The sequence below is a fragment of the Poecile atricapillus genome, chromosome 3, assembly GCF_030490865.1.
Source record: "Poecile atricapillus isolate bPoeAtr1 chromosome 3, bPoeAtr1.hap1, whole genome shotgun sequence".
Taxonomy (NCBI): domain Eukaryota; kingdom Metazoa; phylum Chordata; class Aves; order Passeriformes; family Paridae; genus Poecile; species Poecile atricapillus.
In genome coordinates, this window is record NC_081251.1 from 87,824,246 (window position 1) to 87,845,464 (window position 21,219).

At 39.0% G+C, this 21,219-nt stretch overlaps 2 protein-coding genes across 5 annotated transcripts in view; one reads left to right on the forward strand and one right to left on the reverse strand.

Annotated features, from left to right (window-relative positions):
• Positions 1–5,276, reverse strand: part of BABAM2 (BRISC and BRCA1 A complex member 2) — a 171,758-nt gene extending 166,482 nt beyond the window's left edge. For 2 of the 3 annotated variants that reach the window (XM_058836505.1, XM_058836503.1), the window contains exons 1-2: positions 5,145–5,276; positions 1,602–1,761 (exon numbers count right to left, since the gene is read on the reverse strand). In XM_058836505.1, the coding sequence (XP_058692488.1) occupies positions 1,602–1,729 (128 nt within the window). In that variant the 5' untranslated portion in view covers positions 1,730–1,761; positions 5,145–5,276. Of the gene's footprint in view, positions 1–348; positions 453–1,601; positions 1,762–5,144 lie in introns of those variants that run through there. The other variant, XM_058836504.1, reaches the window with a different exon arrangement.
• A 110-nt stretch (positions 5,277–5,386) lies between these two features.
• The window catches only part of RBKS (ribokinase), a 79,941-nt gene continuing 64,108 nt past the window's right edge, over positions 5,387–21,219 (forward strand). Inside the window, exons 1-2 of one of the 2 annotated variants that reach the window (XM_058836507.1) lie at positions 5,449–5,573; positions 10,267–10,409. In XM_058836507.1, the coding sequence (XP_058692490.1) occupies positions 10,399–10,409 (11 nt within the window). In that variant the 5' untranslated portion in view covers positions 5,449–5,573; positions 10,267–10,398. Of the gene's footprint in view, positions 5,574–10,266; positions 10,410–21,219 lie in introns of both variants that reach the window. The other variant, XM_058836506.1, reaches the window with a different exon arrangement.

Consider the following 21,219-nt stretch of genomic DNA (forward strand, 5'->3'; position numbering starts at 1 on the left):
GGGTCAGAGTCTTTAAACAAGCTATGAGACAACCTCTGTCAGGTGTTGAACTTGTCTGTTAACACCAAGTTAAGAGAGATACTATAAAATTTGAATCACTGGGTTTGAGTGACAGGTGCAGCTGCTGGTAGCTTTTAGTTTTTTAAATAATAAACTCCTGCAAAACATTCAGGTTTTAACAAAGGAAATACAAGATCTTCTTGGCAAAATCAGTGGCCAAAAACTTGAGACATGTATTAGAAATATCCATGAAGAGTCAGCTAGAAAACACCACTTTTTATTATTTTAATCTTTTACTTTAAAGGCAGGCAGTATAAGCATTCAGTGGGTAGAGAGCTAACTACTTACCCACCTCCCAACAAACAGTTGTGTTTTCTCTCTACTTTTCTTTGTATTTCTTTCTTAGATTTCAATTGGAAAAATGTAAGAGCTCCCATCACAGCTTTCCTAGAAGACTAGTTCAAGGGAAAGCAAGATCTAGCATGAAATGACAGCAGCAGATGCAGAACTGCTCAGCCTGTCTTATGTAATTTGCAAGCCTAAATGTCAAGCCAGTCAACACTAATAACAAAGTCATGGCTTCTTACACCTCCATGTAAATCTGTACTCTATCCCAGGACCTCACAGGGAGGGAATGGTTCCTTTCAAACTAAGCCTGAGTAAGAACCTCCTTCCTGAAAAGGCATTGTTACAACCAGAAAAGCACCTCTGAAGCTTTTCATGAAACCATAATAAAACAGCCTTCAGAAGCACATTTAAACAAAGTTTTCAGCAGAACTGTATTTTAAACAACAGTGATTTGTGGTGGTTCTGAACATCTTTTGTTATTTTTATTAAGCTATCATTCAAAATGATACACAAAGCAGTAGTTTGTACCAACAATATATCTAAAGCAAAAGTAATTTCAGTCTCTGAGCTCCTGTAGCAAAAAAAAAAACCTGAATCAAAAAGATGTTTTTAGATCCCCAGCTCTATAAGAATAAAGCAATTTCTGACATGTGTCATCTAAATATTTCACTCTCCTCATGTATTATTCACAGAGGTTATACACCAAAGTCTGTTTGCATATGCAAATCCCAAAATTCTATTACTACCTGAAAACTAATCTGAATGCTTTGAGAATTAAAAATAAAAGGAGCAGCTTGGCTTATTTCAAACAACTGGCCCTACAGCTACTCGATGTACTGAACTTGAGGGAGGCCAGGTAAAGGAAAAGTTACTTTTTTCTTCTGGTTTGGCATATTCATGACTACAGGTAAGGTCACACAAATTTGTCCTTCAATTTTTGGTTTACAGAGATTGAGTAAGCAGGTGATAAACAACAGAAAAAAGTGTTTGTAATTATCTCACTGCTGAAAAACAGCACTACCACGTCGTGAGAGCGATGAGAGTGTCTTAACAAGACTATTATTGCCAAAAAATTTCGTCTCTCAAACTACAAAATGGTAGCAAGACAAAAAATAATGTAGCTAGTATGTCAGCTAGTATGTCAACTCCAGCTGTGTTCAAAGTGCTTAAACACACAAACGTAATAAAACTCGGTTCTGAGAAGACATCTTAACTGTGAGGGGCTGGGTGTTCTTTTTGGATGAGGAACTCACCCAGACTTCAAGTCTGTAATCCGTAAACAATTAGTAGCATCTAGTCCTACTTTTCCATTTCTGACCACACTGGAAATGAAGGGCGAAAGTGCTGGAGAAATTCTGTTCAAGGCCACTTCAGGTGACATTTTAGTATGTTTCTCCTTCCTTTTGGCTTGAGCTGCAAAGGGAGAAAATACAATTTAAAAATACCCCACTTATTTGATGTAGATTCACATGTACTCTGCAAATATCAACAGAAAAAAAGCTAAGCACACAGAAAGATCAGGAGTGTAGAGTAACTGAAGTGTGTGCAGGTTTACAGAGAAAAAATAAACACAGGTAGGTTTTTTTCCTCCCGCCTCTGCAACATTCAATGAAGCCTGGTTTTCAGTATCAACATAAAGCTGGAATTATGTCCTAGGCACCTTTAATTAAGACCCTATCCCTCTGAGAAAGAGACATAAAATTGACACTTCACAGCCTAGCCCTTTTTGTGGGCATTCCCAGTCAGTCTGTTATTGACAAGTCACACTTGTTCCACTTCCCCTGACATCAGTGGAACTTACATTAACTGCAATGGGCCCAGGGGTTTGATACCTCTCTGTATTCTCACCTGCAATTTCTAAGAGCACTAGTGTGCCTATAATCTGTATTACTTTTATACTACTTCATTAAGTAGCAATTTATAGGACTTCATGATGCCTTTTAAAAGCTACCACTGCTTCTATTTCAGTGGTATCACCACACTCTTTGAAAGACATCTTAATCTTCCTTCACATAACAGATCGGGAAGCTGATGTACACACATTTTAAGCACAGCTTGTTGGGAAGTGCTTGCAATTGCATGACTTTATGCTAAATCAATAAGGCCATTAATTCAGCACACTTTAAGAACCTGTTGCTTTCTAGGTGAAATGCAGAAACTGAGCATACACACATTTTAAGTCATTGTACCACGAAAAGACTAGAGTATGTGGACAACAACAGACTGGTAAAAGAAGTGGGAGAAAAGAGGGGTAACTAACCTATTATAATGTTAATGTATTTTATCACATTCTAAGGCACAGAGCTTCATATGAAAATTAACTGAACTTGGTAGTTTTGGAAAACAAGGCTGTAAATGAAGACAACATAAACTTGCCACTGATAAGTGGCACAGAAGAGCTCATACATAAACCCTCAGCATTAAAAAATATTTTTAAAAATAACCATTTAATTGGAAAACATTAATACACACTGCATTCACTTTCTTAAAAATGCTGCATATGTACTGCTGTATTAGTATCCTATAACAAGAGTGTGAACAACTCATGGCAATAATTGCAATTTTCTGTTGTTTCTCACACCCAGTTTACAAATATTAATTAGTAACTAACGGATATTCTACAGAATCTACTAAATCTCTGTAACTGGGAGCAATATTAAATTTCACATTCTGTTCTCATGAAAGCCATTCACACTGGAGTTGCAGGAAGCAATGCTCAAGACTGTTTGTCCTAGATATTCAGAATGTGTCTTAATAAAGCAAAGGCCAGACACCTTAAGGCAAACAGAAAGATTAATAAAATAAGACTTCCTAAAAACAGTAATTATCTTTAATATACTGGCTCCTACATTTTATGGCAGTGAAGAAGCTGAAGACTAAGTATCCATGCCCTGACACATAATGTGTTCTCATATATGATTTGTTTAATTGACAATGGAACAACTTCAGTTTGTTTAGCAAACACCTACAGCAATTTAAGATACTACCTCTGGTTTGCTACTTTTCTACTAAAAGTTTCTGCCTACTCACCTTTATTCTTCCCCAGAGGGACTGAGAGAACACAAGCCCACACTTGACTTATTTCAATGCAAAGTCCAATGGCTTAGACTGAACTACTAATAAAAATTAGTTTAAGCTAAAATACTTTGCACAAGAGTGGTTACAACAGGGCACATACTTCAGTCTGCTAGCCATGCTGTAGGGAAGAGTAATTTCAAGCAGGGGGCAGCTGGACTGATGAAGTTAAGAACTCCTTAAACCACAAGAACATGCTGAAAAACAAGCTATCTAGCTTGCTTGCTTGTCTAGCAATCCTGAAGTTATACATGAAGATTGCAGATTGCAGGTTCTGAGTTTGACACATTTTATGGGGACTGTGTTATGAGGGTGAAATTGTGAGACATGATACACCTGGTTACCGCAGCTGAACAGATGCACCTTCCTAAGTGAATTTTAAAATAAGATTCCTTATCTTTATGCTAATAAAATTTGCAGATATTGTCAACACAAAATTTAAATGACTGTTAGGCATTTTTCCATACTTTATTGCATAATTTTTTAAAGTCACAATACCTTCTATTTAAAAAGCTAGATACACAATACTTAAAGATTGCTATCAAGTAAACTCACTGACTTACTTTGTAAACAAAGGGCTTTACAAACTAGAACACAATTTGTACCAGTTTCCTAAATTTCAGCTGTCATATAAGTTTTTTCCCCTCAGTTTAAGTTTCCCACAGTACTGGAAACTGAACACAAACAAACTCAGGGGAATTAAGGAAAACAAAATTCATTGGACTGCTTCCGTCCCAAAACAAAACCTTTGAAAGAAACAAACTAATAGTTGAATCCTCTTTGATTCAGCTGGTGATCACTGTGACTTCGGGCTCATGTTACACAGGCTTCACAGTAACCATGAAGTTAGAAGAACCCGGGCACTGCTTTGGGCACCGGAGTCAGGATGCAAGGTACTCTGTCCTTCCATCACCTTCCTCATATCATAATGAAGATAACGAGTAGATTTAAAAAGGAAAAGGTGAATATTGTGATGGAAACCTGGAAGCGTGACAGGACCTCTCCTGTCTAACCCTCTTGGCATGGCCGTCGGCAAGCTGGTTGTGTGGTTTTCACTTTGGGGGTGGGTGGCACGAACTTGTGCCTGGGTGAGAGTGGGAAAAGGAGGGGACTCACGACCGCCGCCTCCTGCAGCCGTGCCCGAACACATCAGTGGAATGCGATCAGCAATGTGGATGTGCGGAACCCCGGGTAAACGCCAAAGTTACCTCAGCCCCGGCACGGAAGACCGCTCAGAATCCCAGAATAGGTAAGGCTGGAAAGGACCACAACGGGTCATCTGGACCAACCTCCCTGCTCAGACAGGGTCATCCTAAATCACGTGGCACCGAATTGTGTCCAGGCAGCTCTTGAATATCTCCAGTGATGGAGACTCCACACCCTCTCTGGACAATCTGCTCCAGTGCTCGCTCACCCACAAAGTAAACCAGCTCTTCCCCGCGTTCAGGGGGAACTTTCCGACCATCCACTCCCGTTCCGGGCTGACCCCAGCCAAGCCCCGCTCCCGCCCCAGTTGGTGCCGCCACCCGCGGCGCTACGCCCGCCCCGCCTCAGCGGCGGTGCTAACACCAGCCTCCGCCGGCTCCGGGCCAGAGCCTCCCAGCGCCGGGTCCCCTTCCGCCCGCCGCTGTCCCGGGAAGGGCCGTGGCGTTGCTCGCTCCCTCCCGCTTTCCCTTCCCCGCTCATTCGCCCCATTCCACCCGGCCCGGCCCCGCCATTACCTACGGCGGCCCGAATTCGCCGCTTGGCAACGGCGTGCGCGCCCCCGCCCCGCCGCGCGCCGTGCGCGCCTCCGCTCCCCCCGCGCCGCCGCCGCCGCTCCCACCCGGGCCGGTGGGGTCTTCACTGGCCCAGTATTGGCGTCCGCTGCAAGTGCCTGTGTAGGCCGAGCCGCCGCGCGGGGCGTGGGACGGCGGTTCGATCGCGGCCGGAGCTGCGCGGGGCAGAGAGGAAGGGAGAGAGGGCGGTCGTGGCAGCAGGCGTTCGGCAGGGACAGTCCTGCCCAGCGAAGGCCCCCGCGGGCAGCCCGTCGCCCGTGGCAACCCGAGAAGCCGCGGCGGGGCCCGGGGTAGGTCAGGGTCCAAGGGCCGCTCCGGCGCCATGGCCGCGGAGGTGGTGGTAGTGGGATCCTGTATGACCGACCTGGTCAGGTTAGTACTGGATGGGGGTTTTCTGCCCGCAATAGGCGGAGCGACCCTGAGGTGACGGGAGCGCAGGGCGTCACGGTATCTGGGGAACAGCGCAGGCACGCCGGGCGTCCCCGGGGTAGGCCGGGTCAGGATGCACCCCGGGCCGAGCCAAGCGGGTGTCACTTTTCTCCCCAGGCCGGGATGGCAAAAGCGGGGTCGGCGCCAGGAGCGGCGGGCGGAGCGCTTGGCCCCGGGCAGAGGGAACCGCGGCTGTGGCAGAGGAGAGGACTGAGCCCAGGCACAAGTTGCTCAGAGGGGTTGTGGAGTCACCATCACTGGAGGCGTTCAGGAACGGTCTGGATGCAATCCTGTGTGATGTGCCCTGGGGTGACCCTGCTTGAGCAGGGATGTTGGACCAAGTGACCCCCTGTGGTCGCTTCCAACCTTATCCATTCTGGGATTCTGAGACTCTGAAGGGGGGCGGCTGCGCCCGGGTGATGTCGACTGCAAAAAGTACTTTGAAAGAAAAGTGTGGGAACGGGGAGAGTTTTGAACGTGTTGCGTGCCGGAGCTTTGATCATCTGTCTGTGACTCTGGAGAGAGGAGAGGAGAGGAGAGGCTTGGGTTTGTGTTTTCAGCTGTGCCGGATGGGTCGGTATTGGCCTTGGCCAGGGAAGCAGCGTTTCGTAGACACCCTCACGGGAAACCTGGGGCTCTGATACTCATTATCAGCAAAGGGTTCTGAAAGCTGGTCAACCGTAACACGTTTTCAGTTCAAAGCACACTTGTCTCCACTGGAAAAGCGAAAAAATAAGGTTAATATTGGAAAGAAACTGAAGTTAGCTCCATTAATCAGTAGGTTGTAAGTTGATTACTTGCATAAAACATTTTATGCAACACTTTGAAATGAGATGGAGGGAAACGGGGAGAGAGGGAGGGCCTCCCAAGGTATTAATGTCCAAACATATCAAGAAGTGCATATAGGAAGCCCTCAAAAATTTAGCAGCTCTGCATCCCAAAGCTATGTTTTTTATTGTTTTAAAAGCTTTTAAATTTAATATCTTAATTTATCTTTATTCATTTTCTGAGCATTTTGTTTTTCAAATTAAATACTTGGATCTCATTGTCTTTTTTTCTTCTTTTTTCTATGTAAGTAAGGTTTGAAAATTGAATTTGAAAAATTCAGGTACAGAAGTTCATGAGAGTCCTCAGTTCCAGTAGCCCAGGCTTTGTAGACAATACTAAATAACAGGAGAATTCAATCAAAATTGCAAGAATTCACAGTGGAAATTCTAACCTGAACTGGCTGGCCTTGTCAGTCCCAGTAAACTTGCAGATCAGTCTTTGATTTTCACTATTTTAAACACATCTTGATACTCTATATGCAGATTTGGTTAAAATAGGATTTAAAGTGTATGTATCTGGACTCCATCAGTTTGTCCTTCTAGGAATTCTGCAATAAAAAAATGTTCTTTATCAACAGACAATTATACCAAAGCCTGTGGGTCAAAAAAGCGTAGAATACGTGATTAGAGGAACATGCTGAGGAGTGAGTACTGCTTAGGTGTAGACATGTGTTGCAGAAGTGATGGAGCCCCTTAAATAATCATAGAACCTGTGTCAGAAAGATTTAATGCTCTGTGTAATTTGCAGAACACAGTGGCAGCTTTCCAAGAGGAATAGCTGTCTTGTAAGTCAGAGTAAGAACTATGGAACTGATCTTGATGTTATGTGTGAATGAGCTCTCAGATGCCAATGATGTTGCACTGAAATGTAAAACATGGTGCTTTAACCTCAAGACATTCCTTTTCCTGCCTGTCTAAAATGTGGGGGAAAAAGTAGTCAAAAAACGGTATGCCACTTTAAGCACTGCTGATACCTGCAACTTTAGGCTTTTCTTGATACTTAAACAAACAAACAAGAAAACTCCTTACTCCTTTTTTGTTTTGTTTTGTTTTGTTTGTTTGTTTTTCGTCCACAACTCTGGTATGATAGAAATGCAGTCATTTATTTGAAGTCATAATAACTGGCCATACTGTAACCAGAAATTACACCATGGACTGGAGTGACAGATCCTGTTACACTGAGATGAAGTGGCTGAAGAAAAGCCATCTCACATTTCAACCAGTTGAGAGTTTCCTAAGTGTACAAATGCTATCACAAGTACATATCTGACTCACCATTATTAGCCCCCGCTTTAAGTAGTGAAGGGCTTTTCATAAATGATAAGCCAGTCAGCTTCAGTTGAAAAAGAAGGGATGGCTTCATTCTTTCTGTTACTAGCACAGAACCTCAGGCACTTAAGAAGAACAGTGTGTTTAAATTTAGCTGGCAGGAGTTTAACCTGACCAAACTTTCCATGTAGTACCTATGCAGACATTGTTTAAATATATCCTGGGTTAGGAAAATCTGGGTAGAATTACTGGAAATTACTAAGCAGTAGGCATGATTCTGCCTAGGTGGAACAGGAAACTATAAACCAGCTTTATGAAATATAGAAACTGTCAGGTTAGGTTAGGTTGAGATTAGATTCTAGGAGCACAACTCTTGACTGTCTTTGTATATGGGATTTAGAGGGGGCTGCATATTCTAGATTTAAAGCTAGGGTTCATTTTAGCTGGGAGGAGCATTGGGATTTTGTGAGTTTGTCATTTGTGCTGATGTTTCAGTTTATAAAAGACATGGACAAGAGTGATCATGTTAAATGCCTATCACCCATTTGGATGAGCCTGAATAAATTTTGTGAGAGTTACACAGAGGAAGTCAGACACGTTTTTGTATACATTGTGTTTAATAGGCATATTCACAACACTAAAGCCTATCTTTCTTAGAAGGTAGTGATATCAACTGAGACTCTACCAGAGCTAGACAATGCTGTGTTATAACTCAAACTGGTAAAATATGTTGTTGGCCCTTTAGGACACAACCTAAACAGTCAGCCCTCTGACTGGAGAGCTAGAAGCTCAGGGTCAGACTTGAAATGGTAGTGGCAGTCTTGAAATGTTAAACATTCCCAGGTCTGTAGAGGCAGGGTACCAAAAACCTTCAAGTCACCATTGGACATACGGTAGCCAGATTCACCATGAAAAAAAAAATTAGCATATAGTGCTTTTACTCAGTACAGTAATCTGATGGTTTAAAGGAGTGTAACCTCTGTGTGAAATGGAAATGTACAGTTTGAAATATGCTGAATCTTATATAATGACCAAGACAGAAAAGGACAGGGACTTTTGGTTGAAGACAGATACTCAGATGTAGTTCTGAGAAATAATCAAATTGACAAGAAAGGGTAGCATGTCTTAAAAACCTTCTAAAAAGAAGGGCCCCAGTGGTTTGCTTTTAAAACACTGTTCTCATTGGAAATTCTTTTCTCATTGTCCTGCAGCACTGCAGTGGCAGAATGTGGGTTTTCTAAAGTGAACTTCATATGATCAAAACAACCTCACGTACATACATGCAGTAAACCACACTCTTTTGGCTTAATAGGACCAGGAGCAAAACATATTTGTGGTCACAATCACAATCAACACTTCATTGGCAATAGCAGACAATAGTAGTAAAAAACAAAACCAGCATTATTCTATATGATCTATATGATCTAGATATCAAACCATGGATAGTACCATCCATGGTATTATTTAAATAGATTGATTCTCTTCTGACTCATATTTGCAGACTGGTCATGGCATTGGCATTTTAATTCATATTAAACCAGGACAAGACTAAACATATAAACCAGTGAGAGTCAGACGCACTAAAACAATTAGAATAAGCAGGAGAAGCTTTGGCATGGCAATTGAAAACAGCAGAAGCATAGAACAAAATGTAAGATGGAAAAACAGTCTTTGGATAGTCACAACAGTCTTTCAGTTTAACTCAAGAGAATGACACCGCAGTCCAAATAGTGGAAAACTGCATTTTTTAGAATGTTCAGAATTTCAGATCTTAGTTTTCTGTGGGCTTCTTTCCTCTGATCACATTTCTTCACTCCCTTTAGGGAGTAGAACTTAAAGTTCTGCTTCCAGCCCCCCGTTTTAACAACCACCATTAATAATTACTGCAAGTACTAAACTGACTGTAAGCATTCAGCAAGACAGAAGGGCAAGGCAGAGAAAGCACAGAGAGCTCCATACAGACTAGTGTGTTGCTGATCTGCAATGGACAGTGGTGACAAATGCACATTGGTATGAACATCCCAAACACATCAAATCCTCTTTGCTAACAGAGCACAACCTCTGCTTGGGCCAAATGGCAAAAGTATCTCATTAGTGACATTCTGTGTCTTCCTTTTAAGTGTCTAGTGATGATTATTGTCTGCTGAAGTGCTAAAGTAAATGGCTCATTGGCTCATTGGCACACTGGAAGTGTCCGTGATCCAAAACTATGTCTGTACTTTCTTTTTCAGAAGTGCAGTATTTAGAACAATAATCGCAGGCTTCTTCTAGTGGGAATGTGAAAAAGGAGTTTTCTTACGTGTCTTTTGAGTGGTCAGAGGAAGTCTTGCATATGACTTCATTTTCTTTTTTGTTTTTTTCCCAGATCTCACACAGGTTCTCATTTCCACCATTTCTCATGCATGTTATCAACTTTTGATGTTTTTACCTTGTTTTGGTATTTTTTTTTCCTCTTTAGCTTCTAGCAGCAAAGTGTTCTAGAATCCTTCAAGTCCAATTCATTTGTGTTTTTGTTTTTATCTGTAATGCTTCCCCTGCAGCAGCCACTCCTCATTCTAGTCAATCTGCCGTTGCCAGCAGCATGGGAAAGCACAGCTGTGAAGGAATACAAGCTTAGTCCAGTTGAGGAAATTAATCTTTGTATCCAGTGAAAGACATCAAGGCATGAGAGAATGTGTCATCTGTGAGTTGTTTCATTTATGTAATAGTGAAAAATCTGGGCTTTATTTCATACCCAATGCTGTCTTGTTCCTTGTCTTCTTCTCCAACCTAGTAAAGTTTGGGTGCATTTTAAATGCAGGATGTACAGGCTCAGCATTTTGTTGTTCTGCTCTGATTTTAGAGAACCTAAATGTTTAGAGAAACTCTTGTTTGCCTTCTCTTATGTGTCAGGAAGGAAGTTGTGTCTTGGGCCCAAAAAGAAAAATGGGATAAAAATCAAATTGATGAAATCTTCATTAATGGCATTCAGTAAGAAAATTGTCTTCTGTGCTTATACAGCTTTTGAGTATCTCTACTGGCCCAAACACTGGTGACGTGGGGCCTGATCCAAGCTCATTCATGTCAAAAGAAGCTTTTCTCTGCTGCGGACTGAAATTAAATTGTCATTCACCAGCAAAATCTGAGTGATAGTTTATTTTAGGGTGAGACGCAGTTTAATATTCTAGCATGTTAAAGGTATTTGGTGTTATACTCCAGACTTGAAAAGCTTCCAACAAAGTTCCACTAACAAAAAAAAAAAGACAATATATTGAAGAGGAAAAAAGGAGGGAAAATGTCTGCTTGGGTGCTTCTTAAATTAACATAAAATAAGTAGGGCAAGGCCACCAGGGACTTTTTTTAACTCATTATAAGGGTTACATTTGAAATTAAGGTTATGAACCCCAAGCAAGAGACAGTGCACCATTGATCCCAGCTGGCACCTTCTGAAAGAAACTGGTGTTTGTGCCACAGAGGATGCTGTGCACCCTCTCTGAGAAGGACTGGTGGTGCTAGAACACCTGCTCAGCCCTTGTCTTTGGCTTTTATTCATGAAAATGGGTTTTTTTCCTCCTCTTCCTAAATGGAAACGTGGAAGTTTCAAAAGTTTCTGGAAATATGAATGTGGAAAGTGGTCACACAATGTCTCTTAAATTAAGCACAACAAAAGTATTGCTTTCTGGTTTCTGTTTAATTGAAATGTCCCTGCCCTTTCATTGGATGTCTTCATTTTGTGTCCTACACTACTGTGTGATGTAATTAGGTGCTGTTTTTACTTCCAGAGGCAATTCCATTTCAGCAATAACTGATATGCCTCTTGTTTTTTAGACTCATTTATCTAGTTAAGTTTTAATAGTATTTTTTTAGTAGTGCTATTTAAAAATAGCCCCTATGGTACTACAGTCAAGCCTGTAGTACATGAATCCCCGTCACCAAGAACAGCACTATTTGCCCTACTGTGCATTGGGAAAACATTTTGCAGTTTGAGGACTGGAAGAAGTGCAGTTTGCTTTGTAAAAAGATAGGAATAAGTAAAGAGAATTAGTGTAGGGTATTAAAAGAGGCAAAAACAATAGGAATGAGCAAAAGTTTCACTGCAGAAAGTGTGAAGAGATTACCTGAAGAGTTGAAGTTGAGACAAAAAGCAGGGAAACTACTGTCCTAGCAGTGACAGGTCCCCAGTTATCCAAAGGCCCCTTGCTTTTCTGCATTTCTTTCTGTCTATCTGCCTATCTGCTCGCTTTCTGCAATTTTATCACAAGGCTGCATGGCAAAATTCAGAGAGAAGCTCTGTTCTAGTACTGCTGTCTTCTCCCAGCAGCAGTATTTTGGAAGGTATGGCACTGAGTGAGTCCTCTGTTACCTCCTCCTTTCCATGAGCGAGTTCCCAGGTGTCTCCTTCTGTTCCTACCAGTTGCAGTGTCTGGTCTGCTTAAGTTTGTAAATTGCTTTGATATTCTTCAAGATAAAAGGTTTTTCTTAGGTGAGATCATTATTGCCTTGTACATTTCTCCACTCCCTTTTCTCAGTTCAAGCTTCTCATCTCGATTTGGGGTCAGGCACAGAACTCAACACTCCCAACTCATGGCAACACAAAGCTTACACACAAATTTCAGCTTCCAATCCTTGAGTTGTTTGACACCTCTTAGAGTACTTCAGAGCTGAAGGTTAAATACATATTTTCCTGAGCTAATGCCAAAATGCTTTGCACTTGCCACACTGAGATCGTACTTCTGCATTTGCATCTGACTTCATGTTATTTTGTGTGCTTCAGTAGACTGTGGAGTTCTTTTCCTCCCACTTCTGAAGTACTTATTCTAGGAAGCATTCCAGCTACAACGTTGTTCTGAGATTCTACACTGGGTTCTCATAGCCATACTTTGTTCATGTTCTTGTGGTTAAACTGTACGTCTGTCAGGGAAGGGCTTTGATTCCTTTGTGGTGTGGTGAACTTACAAAAGGGAGCCCTGACAAGAGTTCAGAGGGTTCTCTGTTCAGAGGTTCATAGGCAGTAACACAGTGTTTGGGCAGGAGAAATTTATTTCGGTTCAGCTGCAAGTCTGGTTGTTGTCTCCATATTCTATAGTTCAACTGGCTAGTGGGAGAGTTTTTCACTGTATGACATCTATGTGTTTATTCCCAATGTCATTTACATTCCAGTGAAATTTCCCTCTTTCCTATGAAAGTGACATCATCTTAAACCTGTGTTTATGATATTGCAATAATTTCCATGGCAATAGACTATGATATCATCAGTGGAGGATTATGCCTTTCCTATGCGTGTTAGCAATTAAAAATTATGGTTTGTGAGATAAAGCTAGTATTTACCAAGCTTTTAGCTTTAGTGCATGTGAGGCTGGGAAACAATTGCTTAATCCTCTAGAGAGTTCACTTGGGTAATGGAGTAAATGAATCTAGAAATATTTTGATCCTTGCAGGTGATATGTTCTTGGGGTATATTTTACTGAGAGAAGAAAATCAGCTACTCCATCTTGTGTTCTCTCACCTGGCCAAGAACACTTGTCTGAAACCCAGTGACACTCCTTATAGTTTTGTTATTAAGAGATAGTTAAATGTTTGCCGTAAAGATGCAAAATTTTCTGCTCTCACTAGAATGCAGTTTTCCACCTTTGGAGGTCAGTAAGCTATTAGACACTACCCACAAAAGTAAAATAATGTGATCATCAGCCTTTTCATGTTTTTAGTGGGTGCCCTATTTGCCAGCTATCCGTAGCTGAATCTGTGTTGAACCTTCCTGAGGGTGTACATGCTTTCTCATGGGCTGTTGATAGCATAGGCCAGTTTCAACACCATAATGGCAAAAGAAAATTCATCCATCTAAGATACAAAGGCCAGTGTAAAACCATTGCTAATGGTGCAAGATGAGAGTGGTGGATTCAAAACATAATTTATTTCATGCCTTCAAATACTTAAGAATTTTTAAGCCAAGGAAGTAGACTTTCCTCAAAAAGAGTGTGAAAAGAAAGGGAAAAGACATTAGATGAATGTTTATAGCAAAAGGACATCATCAACCTGAGTATTGCAACATGAGACAAAATTAATAGTAATTTTTTGGTAATGTAGTTTAATTTCAGAAACACACAACATCTCTGCACATTTCAGCCTGTTTTCCCACCTAATACAACTAAACTCTAATAAAATATCTCTTTCAACTATGACCATTTGGAAAAAAATGTCAAAATGGTATGCTCTAAGTACACACAAACTTGCATGTGTCCAGTTACACAGGAAGTTTAGGATGTGAAAGGGTTCTTCCTGAAATCCTTATCTTTGAGTGACTAGCAGAAAGAAATTCCTTTTCCCATTGTCATTCACTGAAATGGAACCAGGCTGAAATAAAAGGATATACAAAATTATTGTTTGCATTTTTTGGAGACTAAAATTACTAATGCTGTGACAGACCTGATTCTTATTTGCTGGTGATACAGTCAGGTGATGTTGCAGCAACCTCCTGAGCATCATCTTTCCCATCATTCTGCATTCCTTCTGAGGCTTCATCTGTCTGTGGAAAATCCAGAGTTGATACCTCTGTTGGAAGAAAATGGAAAGTCAGGAAGTAAAATAATTGTGATCAGGGAAGAGAATGTTGGGATGAAAGCTTATTTACCAATTGTCCAATATCACGGTAAAAAGGGGTTTGTGTTAATTTGTGCTACAAAAAGATGTCATTTTATCTCAGTAATGCTCTGTAACATATGGCCATTGCTTCACATTATAACATCCCCCTTCACAGAGTGAACTATTGCCTTTTGATCTCTGTAGGGTTGTTACCAGCTGAGCAGTTCCAAGTAGATAGCATTTAAAGCAGTGATACAGTGGGCACTAGCATTGTCAGTACTGCAGGGTATTCCTTGGGCATCTGCTGTATTCCATGATATACATTGAATATTACTTTGTGTTATGAAAGTATCTATAATTTGTAGCCCAAATAAATACCTTTCTGTATAACTTCCACAGATTTTTAATGGTTTGGTTATTGTCCTACTATTACTGGAAACTGTTTTTGACCATTTAAAATAAAACGTCGCTTGCCTTTTCAGTCTGGAGGTGTCTGATATGCAAGATTCACAACAATCAAAAGGGAAGTTGTCTAAAGAAACTCTTTTGAAAATATTTGTCACAATAGGCAGGTGTTAGGCACTAGATTTTAACACCCAACTCCAAAAATATTGTATTTTCTCCGCCTTTGATAACAGAATGTTATGATCAATATTCCATTCTCTCTTGTTAATGAATTACTTACAGGCTGTACTATTAATGGAAATAACAATTTTCCTCGATGCATTTCTAGACATAAATATCTTTGGGTGAATTTTAGTACTCTTGACAGTAAAGAGCTGCTGGCACAAATCAAAAGTTGCAATGAAAGTCATACAGAGTCAATGGTAACAAATTTGTGTAAAAACATTCTGGGCAGCCATATATATTATCTTGCCTCTAGGAGCTGTCTGAGTTGTTTTTTCCATAGGAGCTTACCTGTAAGGTTTTGTTTGCTTGTTTTATATGGCTCCAGTTGTTAGCTCCTATATCAAGCTACAGTAATTTATTTGATGCTGACATCCAGGTTCCCTTGAATCATATACTCCAAGGCTGAAGAAAATATAAAATTATTTTTCAGTAGTATGTTGCCAAAGTAGGTGCAGCTTTTTAGAACACATTGATCTTTGTGACTACTAATTATAAAATAAGAAGGTGGTAATGTTCCCAAATATATCAATGTGCTCTCTTCTGTATTTTACTCTTTCTTCTTTCCATTTCTGAATTTAGTCCTTTGTTCCTCCTTTTTCTCCTGTGCGACATCAATATCATGTCATTGTTGAACCATGAAATTTCCCCTAATTTGCTTTCACCTCTTCTTGTTATTCTTACATATCATATTCTTAGTGTACTTCTCTTCCTGTCTATCATCTTTCAAAAATAACTTCTACATCCAAAGAATAATTACCTTTTGTTAATTTCTTCCATCCATCACTTGCTATATTTCCTCTGTTCTTTCAGATCCCTGTTTATACAAAATGCATAAACCTTCATAGTATAAACAGCAGAAAGAAAAAAAAAACATTGGTCAGAGCTGAAAATAAAGCATAAGCAGATCAAGTTCAGTACTCATGTGGGAAGACTGGCATTTTTTATGTTCTCAGTAGCAATGAGACTGAATTTTTATTTCTTTTTCTAACAGTCTGATCCTGTTAGTATTATTAATTTGAAATATCCTGTTAGTATTGTTAAATAATTTTAAAAATTAGTTTTTGTTTTTCTTTTTCCCATAAAGGACCAAATGAAAAATGAGCTGTTGGAAAAAAGTAATTGTTGGTTTTGCTGGAATTCTTATTACTCCATGTACAGGCAGCAAAATTGTGCAGATTTGTCTTCAGATTTTATTCTTTGTTTCTCATTAAATTCTGCTTAAATGGAGACACAGGAGTTGTCTATTGGTAAGCATCAGAAGCTGGGGTTGTACAGGATTGCACTTTTCCTGTCTGATATTTAAGGATCTACCTCTCCCAAGAGAGCTTAAATTGTGAAAAAGGTAAAGGGACTTACCTAGAGGGGATTCCTGCCTGCCACAGCAGAGTTAATCTTGGCCACTGAAGGTTACCCATGCACACTCCCCCCACATCCTGCTCATTCTCATCTTTGCCCCACAAGCCTTAATGTTACTGTAATCCCAGATTTTAGTTAATGCCTTTATAATTAGATGGGACTTCAGAGAACACTTTTTTTTAAAATCAGTTAATCAACAGTAAGATAGTTTCAAAGTAAAAACTTGAGAAAAAAATTATCCTGAAGTGTCTGGGCAATTGAACTTGATGATGGTTGTAGGTCCCTTCCAACTGAACTATTCTATTCTAATCTATTCCCATATAATAAATATACATATATTTAAATATATTTATTGCTTTCATTATCTATGATGCATTGAATAAATGTATGTAAATGATGTCTCATTTTGGTTATACTTTCCATTCGTGACCTGTATAGATTCAGCAGGAAGCGCTGCACTGACAAACTTGATAAAATTGTCAAACTTGTCAAAATTGCTGTCCTGGCTATAAGCTTTTAGAACAACATCTTATTGAAGAAAATTATAAGTACTTGGACCACACTGTACTTTGTCTTGATGACTCTGTAGTGAAAACACATCTATGATGTTACTCCTAATAATATTATTTATAAAACACAATATGCTTGTGTGCAAAATGCCAATACTTAATGATGTGTGGGGGTTATTTTTATTTTTTACCTGAAAAGAACTGACAGCAAGATTTTGTATGGTAGGTGCCCTGTTTTCTGTATGATACTAAAGCAGAAGTACAGTTTACTTTGTTGATTTATCAGTATATAGAAAATAGTGATAACAAGAACAAGGACCCTGTGGGCTGTCCAAACAACCATATTATTTCCACTTTGTTCACTGTTGTCTGATAAATCTTTTTTTTAAGAGATATAGAAAAGATTAATGTTCACATGTCTTATTTGTCTTATTCTGTTCTTGGGAATGTAAAGATCACCCTTTGCTTGGGTTGCAAAGGTTATTTTGTTTTGTGTTGTTCTTTTCTGCTTTAGTGCTGGTATTTCATCATGATATAATGTTCAGCACAGGAACTGTAGGCAGCCTGCTTCAGTTGTGGGTGAGCACAGCCTGTTTCAGAGATGGTCTATTCTAACATTACTGTCAGATTGCATTGAAAATAATTATGTAACTGCCATTCCAAAAATAATGTAATCAAGAGGCATCAATGAAGAACAATGTGGGAGGCAAATAAAGCTAGAGAGTAGCAATTCTGAAAATTTCCACAATCTTTCTTAAATACAAAACAGATGTTTGGTAAGAATTATGGAATGTTTGCTGAGACTTAAATATCTAAAGATAGATTTATTTGAGTTTTTAAATCTCTTTAGAGCTTCAGCTTCAGAATTAAACATTCCACAGATTATGAATTCATCAGTGTTGTGCCACCTTTTACCCAGATTTAACTGCTAGTGAGGTGAGGAAACGTTACAGGTGTGTTGTTCCATAAGAAAGCTTTTTGGTAATTAGTCAAAAAAATAATTTCTTTGTGTTCAAGTTTTCATATTTGTAACATAATTTAGGAATTCTTTGTCTTTTTAATACCATAATTTCACTGAAATGCAGTACAGTGTACTACCATAAATGCTTCAGGGCATTCATCTGGATGCCTTTCTATTTGTTTCATCTTTTAATATCTAGGAGGGTAAAATCTGATTCTGCGTAAAGGGTCAACAAAATTCTTCATTGAAGTTCTTGAAGAGCTGTGGACAGCTAATTCTTTGTGTTACAAATTTCGGGTTTTTTTCAGTTGAAGTGTGATTGTACATATAAGAAGATATAACTCTCGTGTCCCTCCTACATGTAGTCACAGCCATTCATTTAATTTTCTCCCTTGCCAGAGATTTTTCTACAGTTGTTCCATTTCAGCTGTTTACTCACTCAATAATGAGATCTACAAACCAGTTTGTCTTTTTATATATATCTATTAATGTTATATATAAACATTATATAAACAGTTTGTATATTTATATGTTTATATATATTTCTGTTTCATAAAACACATGTTTTCCCTGATGGCAAAACTCATTGAAAAGATTCCTGCTGCTTTATACCAATCTACCATTCACTTGTTTGTGTTGTGGTGACAAATGTTTTTTGATGTAAAATCAAACACACTTCAAAAAAGCCCTCTGAATGGATGATGGTGTAAAGTTTTTGCATCTCACTGTACTGGAGAGGGACTCCTCTGTAAGTATCTATTATTGTGCTGACATCAGCTTGGGTAGTGCTTCTACAGTGTTCATCACTGGGCTACAGAGAGAACCCAGACCATAAAACATCCAAGCAATAGGCAAGTGTTTGAATTGTCTGAAAAGTTTTGGGCTTTTTTTAAAGAAAACCTTGTCATGTTCAGGAACGTTGAAGAAAAAAAAATAGAGATTTTCTATGATTTTTAAGTTTTTCTCAGTCATTATAGGTCCTACAAACCTAGAACCAGATTGCTCCATGCTTAAACCACAGTATAGTTAAGTAAATTCCTGAGGTAATCATTTTAGAAATCCTGAAAGTTTTCTACCACCCAATAAGATATTTCAGTGGATGATTAAAAGAAGTGAAAGCATAAATGAGTCAAGAAAATCAGAGTTTGAAAAGAGTATGGTCTTTTTGTCTCTGTACTGTGGATATTTTCCCACAGCACATGTTCAAATCTTCAAAATAAAATTCGACAAAACAGACCAAGGCTAAACTGAAATGTTAAGCTAGATCCAAAAGAGGTCTGAGACTTTTTCACCACAATGTTGTGTTATATTAGAGGCAAGAAATATTCTCTCCTTTGTATTTGTTCAGTTGTGAGAATCATGAAAGGCCAGTAAATCGTATGTACTACACAGTGGCTAGTTACACCTACTCTAGTCTCACTGGGATTTTCCCCATTCTAGGGAATTCCCAGAAGGAGAGAAAGCAAGTTTGTTCAGTAATTCAAAGAGAACATAATAAAAGCTAAATTTTAGAGCTTTACATTATATTACTTTTTATTAAGTCAGTTTTAAATTCAGTATTTCTGCTTCTGTTTTTGTACCCATGATCATCTTCACCTTCCTTCAGGAATTTGAAAAATCTGAATGTTTCTTTTGATACTATTTAAATGACAGTCATTTTAGGCATTTTTGGTGATATTTAATCTAATGTAGAAAATCTCTTCCCCTCTGAGTTGTCTGATGAGAATATTGTTGGGGCTTTTTTAGAGAAAAATATTCATGTGCTTTTCTGTTTTCCTTTCTCATTCTCTGAAGTGTACTGATATTCTCTCCTTTTCAATATATCTAATATCTAATATCTATATCTAATGAGCTAAATATACTGTACTACTTAAGCAAACCTTAGCAACAGAGCGTTAAGGGTTTTCAACACAAAGTAGTATCGAGTCCAAGTTCCAGCTTTGATCAGGGCAGTCTGGCTATACAGGCCCACCTTGGCTGCTAGATAATGCTAGCAATTCATTGATCCAAATGAAAATGACCCTTTGAATAAAAATGTTTTGAATTAGGAAGCTCTGTAAGCAATAAAAACAGTGCTAGAGAAATAGTGGGGAAATGCTGCTGAGAAGAGGGCATGGCTTCACATCAGTTTAAGCCGACAGTAATAATACCTCTTTTTAATTTTCATGTGTTGAAAACAATGAACAAACAGTGGTTACGTGTGAAGAATCAGAAGTAAACCATGATTAATTTCAGGATTAATTTATGCAAATTCTGCTTAATATACATCTCTCCCTTTCCCCTTCTTCATAATTTCTATCTCTGTGTATGATCCAGTCACTGCTTAGAGGGGAACTTTTTGCAAAAACCCAGAATATTGGGAAAGGTATATTAATGACTCGGTACATTTTGCTTTCACCTCTGATTCAGTGCTTCAGCAATGTAGTAAAGGGTTCTGTTCTGGCTTTAATGCCATCTCTCCAGAGGAATGTCTGTCCTTAAATACAAATTCTAATCAGCTCTAGCCTCTAAGGGAACTTGTGGCACACACTGGAAGAGAGCGTTGAAGTTAGTGCAGTGGTAGCATTCTTATGTATATGCTTTTTTTCATCCCAAAGCTCTGAAACATAAGTGTATGTAAGGTTCTTCATTTGTCACAAACAAATGTGGGCAGCATTCCAGTGAGCTTTACATTTAAGTACTGTTTTGTAAAAACTCAGTGGAAATTATGAGTGATTATATTCCTTGCTTGTAATGTCCAAAGTAATTCAAGATGTTTCAGCCTGAACTTTCCTCATAAATATGATTCAGTCGTACCGTGCACAATTTGCAAAACATACAGTAATTTTATTTTACAATCTATTGGGAGTTTTCAAGTTCAGTTTCTGATTGTTCATAAGACATAAGAGCATCCTTTGCACCATTTATCCTCTCAAAGGTGAGCAGAATTTGTCATGTAAGCAGGAGTCTGTTAAATAGTAACTTACATTGGGTTTTTCAGGTCAGTGTTTTCAAATTACATCAAAAGTTGTAAATGGCTTTGCAAAACATTTTATGTAACAATTCTGAAAAGGTCATGTGACATTTTTTCTAATTAACTTATTTAGCCTAGTTTTGAAGTAACATTAGCTATTTCATCACTTTGAGGCTATTTTGGGTATTCTTTGTGACACCATGAATAAGCCAAGAATTTTTAGGGTTTCTTAATCATTCAGATTAGTCATCACTGCTTGCTCATAACAGAAGCCTGAAATGCTCGTTAAAATTGTCTGATGTGAATCAAAATTTAGTATAGTTGCAGAATTTAAATATGAGAGAATACCATTATATTAGCAAAAAAATCAGGATACTGGTTTCAGTGAAACCAGTTAAAGCTGCATATGTAGATTAGTACTCCAAATTTGTTTTGTATGGAAAATAAGAATGGGCTTCTGGAGTGAAGAACTGGTATGAAATAGTTGGCAATCATGCCTAAAATGAAATATAGTGAAGGCTTTATT